Consider the following 9,944-nt stretch of genomic DNA (forward strand, 5'->3'; position numbering starts at 1 on the left):
TCTCATATATCATCATCATCATCTATCATATAATCACATATCATCATCATCATCATTCATCTAATATCATCCATCATCATATATCATATATCTATCATATCCTTTATCATCATCCATCATTCACCTCATCATTATACCATCATCTCATCATTCATCATCATCATCATTCATCATATACATCATCATATAATCATATCTAATCATATATCATATCATCATACCCATAACATCATCATCATCAATATCATCATCATATTTAATCCATCAATCATCTATCATCATCATCATCATCATCAACATTCATCTATATCATCACCATCATCCATCATATCATACCATCATCATATTCCTCATCATCATCATAATCATCATCAATCATATCATAACATAATCATATCATCTCTCATTCATCATATCATCATCATCATCTCATATATCATCATCATCATATATATATCATCATTATTCTTTATCTATCATCATAATCATCTCATCATATATCATCAAATCATCATCATCATCAACATCATAATCATCATCATAATCATATATCATCATTCATCAACATCATCATTCTCATATCATCATATCATATATCAAATATAATATCATAAATCAATACATACATCTCAATCATCATCATCATCATATCATCACCATTCATCATCATAATATCATCTTCCACAAATCATATCACATCATCACCTCTCAATTCATCATCATCATAATATCATCATCCATCAATTCATCATCATCATCATCTCATCATATATATCATCATCAATCATATCATATCAATAATTATATCATATCATATATCAATACCTATATCATCATCATCATCATCATCATTAATCATCATATCATCAAATATTCATCATATATCATATATCATATCATTATCATTCATCACATCACCATATCATCATCATCATATCTATCTATCATCAATATCATCAATCATATTCATATCATTATATCTATCATCATCATTAACATCATCAATCATAAACATTCATCATATACATCATATATCATATCATCTATCAATCATATAATCATCATCATCATATATCATCAATCATCTACATCATATATCATATCATCATCTCATCATCATCATCATCATTCTCATCACATATCATAATCATATCATCAATATCATATTCATCATCATCATCTCATTATCATCATATCAATCATCATCTATCATCATACATCATCATCATTTACTCATATCATCATATCATCATCAATCATATCATATAATCATCCTATATCATATCATCATCATAATCATCATCACTATATCATCATCATCATATCATTTCATCATCATATCATCATCAATCATAATCATCATCATCATCATATCATATCATCATATTATCATCATCATCATCATCATTATCATCATCATCTATCATCATCATTAATCATTATCATCTCATCATCATCATCATATATCATCATCCATTATCAATCATCATAATCATCATTTTCATCATTATCCCTCATTATCATCATAATAATCATCTTATTATCAATATCATCATTATCATCATCATCATTATCATCATCATTTATCACCTCATCATCATTAATCATCATCATTATCATCATTATCAATCATCATCATTATCATCATTATCACATCATCATCATCATCATCATTATCATCATCATCATCATCATCATTATCATCATTATCATCAATCCATCATAATATCATCATCATCATTAATCCATTATCATCATTATTACACTCATTATTATCATCATTATCATCCATTCATCACAATCATTATCATCATTATCAATCCATCATCATTATCATCCATCATCATCATCAATCTCATCATCAATATCATCATAATCATCATCATCATTATCATCATTATCATCATCATCATCATAACTCATATCATAATCATCATATCAATCATACCATCATCACAATCATCATTACTTATAATCATCATCATAATATATCATCATCATCTATTATCATAATCCATCATTCATCATATCATCATACCTCATACATTATCATCATCAATCATATAATATATCTCAATATCATCATCATCATCATCTATCAATCTTACATTACATCATCATCATAATCATAATCATCTCATATCAATCATTATCATATAACATCATCATATATCAATATCATCATCATTCATCATCATATCATATAATCATCATATCATCATTAATCATCATATATATTATCATCTCATCATAATCATCATCATCTATCATCCATATCATAATATCATCATATCATCATCATCATATCATATCATAAATCATCATCATCATCTAATCATAATATCTCATCATTATCTCACATCTCATATCATATCATCATAACATCATATCATCACACATAATCATCATCAATCATATAATCATACATCATCATTCAAATTCATCATCATCATCAATCATCATCATATACATATCATTTCAATATCATTCATCAAATCATTATACATATCATCATCATAAACATCATCATCATCATCTATCAATCATCATCATATCATTATATCATCATCATCTACATACATCATATAATATATACATATATACATCATAAATATCAATTTAATATAATCTATCCATATATCATATTATCATACTAATTTTATCTAAAATATAATTCATATCATCTATATAAACTCACATATCATTCAAATATTATATATATCATCATCTATATATATCATACTCTATCTATAACTCTATCACATACAACCATCTTTTCATACATATATCATCAAATATATTATCATCATATCAACACATTACTCTTCATCATATACCTCATAATATCATCACACTCATATAATCAATTCATATACATATCTCATCATCATATTATACATCATCATCATACATATTATATCTCATTAATCATAATCTATCATCATTACATTATAATCTCATTCATATCAAATCATTCATCCATATCATTCATATCACATATCATCATATCATCATCATCATAATCATCATCTCATCATCATCAATCATTCATCATATTATCATCATATCATCATAATCATCATCATCCTCATAATAACTCATCATCATCATATAATCATCATATATCACATAAATCATCATATATCATATCATAATCATCATCTCATATCATAATATCATCATCAATCATCTCTATCATCATCATATCATCATCATCATATATCATAATCATAATCATCATCAATATATCCTATCATCATATATATCTATATATCATCATATCATATCATCATCATATTATCATATCATACATCATATCATCATCAAATCCATATCATATAATCATCATCATCATCATATATCATCATATCATATCATATCATCATCATATCATATCATATCATAACTTCATTCATCATCTCATCATATCCATCATCTATCATCATACATCTACATATCATATCAATCATCATCATACATCATATCATCAATCATATCATCATATATCTATCATCATCATCTACATATCATCATCATATATATACATCATCATTACCATCATATCAAATCATCATCATATCATCATATCATCATTATATCATATCATCAATCATATCATCATTATCATATCATATTCATCATATCATCTAATCATCATCATACATCATCATAACATATCATAATCATATCATCATCATTATATATACTCATCATCTATCATACATCATCATCATCATCATATCATCATCACATCATATCATCATCATACATCAATAATCTCATCATTATTAATCATATCATCATAATCACATTAATTCATCATCTATAATTATCATATCATTCATCCATCATCATAAATCATATCATATCATCATTATCATCATTATCATCATCATCATATATCATATCATCATCATATCATATCATCAACATCTCATATCTATCATCATATCATCATCATAATATCTCATATCATCATCATATCTCAATATCATATCATCATATCATATTCATCATATCATATCATCTATCATCATCTAATCATATCACTAATCATCATATACATCATATCATCATCATCATCATCATCATATTAATCTCATATCATATCATCATCCATATCTATCATCATATATATCATCTCATCATCATATCATTCTCATAATCATCATCATATCATCTTATTATCAATATATCATCATCATCATCATACATCTATCATCATACATCATCATATAATCATATCATATCTCATCAATCATCATTCAATCATATCATCAATCATATCATACATCATATCATTCATATCATATATCATCATCTAAATCAATCACCATCAATCATATATAATCTCATCTCTCATATCATCATAACATCATATATCATCATCTAACTATTACATCATCATCATCATCAACTATTATCATCATCATTATCATCATCATCATATCATCATCATATCATCTTTCATCATCATCATATCAATCATCATATACATCATTATATCATATCATATCATAATCAATTATCATCATATCATCATCTCATATTATTCATCATCATATATCATCCTCATCATCATCATCAATCACATCATCATCATAATCTCATATTCATATCATCCATCTATATATCAACTCATATCATATATCATCATTATCATCATATAATCTCAATCATATCATCATCCATATACATCATATCACATCATATTCATTCATCATCATCTCAATCATATCATCATCATCATTCATCATATCATCATCATCATATATATAATAATCATATCATCATATCAATCATCATCATCATCATCACTTTTCATCATATCATATCATCATACCATCATATCAATCATCAATATCATTATCAATCATCATCATCATCATTATCATCATTCATCATCTATTTAATAATAACTATATATCACCATCATCATTATCATATCATATCATATCATTATTCTCATCATATAATCATCATATATCATCTAATATCAACATCATATCATACATCATATCACTAATATAATAATATATCATCATATCATATTATCATATCTATATATCTATCATCACTATACTATTAATCATCATATCATAATATATCAACATCATTCATTATCAATCATCTAATTCATCATCATACCATATCTATCATCATATCATTATATCATCATCATCATATATATCCATCATCATCATTATAATTAACATATATCATAATCATCATATACATTATCATCATATTATCATACATCATCATCATCATACATAATCCTATCATATCATATCATCATATCATCATCATCATAATCATCATCATCATATCATCATCAATAATCACATCATCATCATCATCATCACACATATCATTCATATCACTCATATTATCATCCATCATATATCATATCACCATCATCCATCATATCATCATCAATCATATCATCCATTATCAATACATCATTCTATCATCTTTCATCATATCATTTAATCCATAATCATATCACTTATCAATCATTCATCACCTAATAATAATCATCATATATATATATCATCATCATCATTAATCATCATCATCATCTCATTCATCATCACATATCACATATCATATCATCATAAATCATTAATCATCATCATATATATATCATCATACTCAACACATCATATCATATCATATATCATATCATCATCATCATCACATCATATATCATTATTATCATCATCATCATCTATAACATCATTCATCTCATACATCTAAATATCATCATTATATTCACTTATCATCATCTATATCATCATCATCTCATATAATCATCTTATCATCACCTCATATACTATATCATATTATCATAACATATCATACTCATCATATAATCATCATATTACAATATCATATCATCATATGAACATCATCATAATTATCATCATCATCATCACCATCATAATCATCACAATTATCATCTTTATCTTCATCAATCATCATCATTATCATCATATCATCATCATCATCATCATCATCATAATCATCATGATTATATCATTATCATCATAATATTCATCATATCATCATCATCATCATCATCATCATCATCATCATCATCATCATCTCCATCATTTCATCATTATCATTATCATCTTTATCATCATCATCATTATCATCATCATTATCATCATCAACATATCATCATCTTCATCATATCATCATCATTGTATCATCTTTATAATATAATCATCACCATTATCATCATATCATCATCATCACCATATCATCATCATCATTATCGTCCTCATATGGTCCTCATCTTCGTCATATCATCATCATAATTTTCCTCATGTTATCACCATCATCCCCATCATATCACCATCATCATCATTATGTCATCATTATCCTCATCACCATAATCATTATCATCATAAACATCATCTTCATCAAAATCATCATCATAATGATATTCATCATATGATCATCATCATATTCTTCATATCATCATCATCATCATCATCATAACATCATCATCATCATATAATCATCATCATATCATCATCATTATCATCGTTATCATCATATAATCATCATCATATCATCATCATTATCATCACCGTTATCATCATATCATCATCATCATCATGTCATCATCATCATCTTTATATCATCATCATCCTCATCATCATCATCATCATCATCACCATCATCATATCATCCTCATCATCATAATCATCATATCATCGTCATAATCATCATCATCATCATCATCATCATCATCCTTATCATGATCTTTACATCATCATTATCATCATCACCATCATGATCCTCATCATCATCATCATAACATCATCATCATCATATCATCATCATCATCATCATTGTCATTATCATCATGATCATCATGATCATGATGATGATCATTATCATCGCCATAATCATAATCATCATAATCATCATCATCATCATCCTCATGATCATTATCATCATCATGATCATCATCACCATCATGATCCTCATCATCATCATCATGATCATCATCACCATCATGATCCTCATCATCATCATCATTGTCATTATCATCATGATCATCATGATCATGATGATGATCATTATCATCATATATCATCATGATCATCATTATCATTATCATGATCATGATCATTATCATGATCATGATCATTATCATCATCCTCATCATAACATCATCATCCTCCTTCTCCTCCTCCTCATTATCATCATCATCATCATCATTATCCTCAAGGTTTAGTGAGAGTGATGCCCTGGCAATTACCAATATCTGCCTCGTACACACATCTCTCAGTAATGGACTGAGATCCGTCCCATCTCATTGTGGGAGCTCCACACACACACACACACACACACACACACACACACACATTACCTGAGGGCGAGGTGGGTACTGTTGTTGTTGTCTGTGTTGGAGGAGGTGAGGTCGAGGATGAGTGCACGGCAGGTGGTCCTGGTGTCCCCCCACAGCCCCTGCAGGAGGTGCTCCTGGGCCAGCTGATCCTGGGACAACGCCCTCCCTGCCTCCACCACCACCATTCCTCTCATACTCGCGTGTCTGAATTTCATATTAAACTATATTAAGTTTCTTGTAATGAAACAAATTAATGCATATTATAAAAAAGTTGAATAATGCAAAATAAATAAGAAGCTCTTATCAAAGATTAGATAACAGATTCTATGTAAAACTTGCAACACATGAGGAGAGCTCAATCAATCCTTTCACAACGTTGTTATGAACTTCATAGAAGGATCGAATGGTTCCTGTTCTCGTCAGAATTCCCGGTGAATGTTTGACTCCACCACTTGTCCATCATTGTCTCTCGCTTTCAACAGGGAAAATGTAACCATCTCACTTCCAAAATGAAGTTGTCTCGTTCTGAACATCAACATTCAGTGAGTTGTTTACCGACACGTTTCAGCCACGCCGGTCTGGCAAACCGTTACCTTACAAACACAGGAATTGCAGCGCATTTGCTTGTTTGTCACATACGATAACACATACTAAACCACATACAGAAAGTGACAGAGTAAATGATCTTCAAACAGGTTCAATATAAGCCTGCTTTAATGTACACAGATCAGATTCCTGTAAAGCAGAAGTACCGATATACGTTGCACGGGGGAGAGAACAGCAACGCGTATGTATGTGACTGCAAGAACCAGACACTTCTTGATTCCCTCCATGATGGGAAGATACAGGATTCGTGACTATAACAACAGCAGTCAGTCGAGATATAAACAGGTCTATCTAAGTACTACGGTCCAAATGAATATGATACATCACCTGGTCATACTGGAAGAAATAGATGAACGTGTTGTAGTGGTAGTAAACACCAGTTGACAGCCAGGGATATGTTCCTTCACCACATGACCAACCATCATACCCAGAGCCTCATCCACCTTGGCCAGGCGTCCACCCACATACTCATTAACTCTGGGTAAAGCATTAATCAACACCGCAAAAGCCAGCATGATTACATAGCACCGAACTGACTCCATCCCGACCTGAAAGGTGTCGACCTGACTGTTATCATCATGTATCTCTCTCTCTCTCTCTCTCTCTCTCTCTCTCTCTCTCTCTCTCTCTCTCTCTCTCTCTCTCTCTCTCTCTCTCTCTCTCTCTCTCTCTCTCACTAAATCACGTATGCCATCTCGCTGCATCTTGTAGCCTTCGTCCTGCACCATTATATTTTCGTTGCATCTTCCATAAGGAATCTTTGCGTACTTTATCATATGGTGAGGTGCCTGAGGATTGGCGAAATGCTTGCATAGTGCCATTGTACAAAGGCAAAGGATATAAAAGTGAGTGCTCAAATTACAGAGGTATAAGTTTGTTGAGTATTCCTGGTAAATTATATGGTAGGGTATTAATTGAGACGGTGAAGGCATGTACAGATCATTAGATTGGGGAAGAGCAGTGTGGTTTCAGAAGTGGTAGAGGATATGTGAATTAGGTGTTTGCTTTGAAGAGTGTATGTGAGAATTAATTATAAAAGCAAATGAATTTGTATGTAGCATTTATGGATCTGGAGAAGGCTTGATAGAGATAGTCTGTGGAATGTATTGAAAATATATGGTGTGGGAGGTAAGTTGTTAGAAGCAGTGAAAAGTTTTTATCGAGGATATATGGTATGTGTACGTGTAGGAAGAAAAGAGAGTGATTGGTTCTCAGTGAATGTTGGTTTGCAGCAGGGGTGCTAATGTGTCCATGGATGTTTAATTTATTTATGGATGGAGTTCTTAGGGAGGTGAATGCAAGAGTTTTGGAAAGAGGGGCAAGTATGCAGTCTGTTGTGGATGAAGGAGCTTGGGAAGTGAGTCAGTTGTTGTTCGCTGATGATACAGCTCTGGTGGCTGATTCGGGTGAGAAACTGCAGAAGCTGGTGAATAAGTTTGGTAAAGTATGTGAAAGAAGAAAGCTGAGTGTAAATGTGAACAAGGGCAAGGTTATTAGGTACAGTAGGGTTGAGGGACAAGTCAATTGAGAGGGAAGTGTGAATGGAGAAATACTGGAGGAAGTGAAGTGTTTTAGATATCTGGGAGTGTATTTGGCAGCGGATGGAACCATGGAAGCGGAAGTGAATCATAGGGTGGGGGAGGGGGCGAAAGTTCTGGGAGCGTTAAAAAATGTGTGGAAGCCGAGAACGTTATCTTGGAAAGCAGCAATGGGTATGTTTGAAGAAATAGTGGTTCCAACAATGTTGTATGGTTGCGAGGCGCGGGTATGGATAGAGTTGTGCGGAGGAGGGTGTATGTGCTGGAAATGAGATGTTTGAGGACAATGTGTGGTGTGAGGTAGTTTGATCGAGTAAGTAATGAAAGGGTAAGAGAGATGTGTGGTGATGAAAAAAAGTGTGGTTCAGAGATTAGAAGAGGTTGTTTTGAAATGGTTTGGGCACATGGAGAGAATAAGTGAGGAAAGATTG

At 30.7% G+C, this 9,944-nt stretch overlaps 1 protein-coding gene across 1 annotated transcript in view; it reads right to left on the reverse strand.

Moving 5' to 3' along the window:
* LOC139763330 (glutamate receptor ionotropic, delta-2-like) overlaps positions 1-8,490 on the reverse strand; it is a 135,100-nt gene extending 126,610 nt beyond the window's left edge. The window contains exon 1 of the mRNA XM_071689351.1: positions 8,403-8,490. Coding sequence (XP_071545452.1) covers positions 8,403-8,490 — 88 coding nt within the window. The remainder of the gene's footprint in view (positions 1-8,402) is intronic.
* Between the last annotated feature and the right edge of the window lie 1,454 nt (positions 8,491-9,944).

The sequence above is a fragment of the Panulirus ornatus genome, chromosome 46 (assembly GCF_036320965.1).
Source record: "Panulirus ornatus isolate Po-2019 chromosome 46, ASM3632096v1, whole genome shotgun sequence".
Taxonomy (NCBI): domain Eukaryota; kingdom Metazoa; phylum Arthropoda; class Malacostraca; order Decapoda; family Palinuridae; genus Panulirus; species Panulirus ornatus.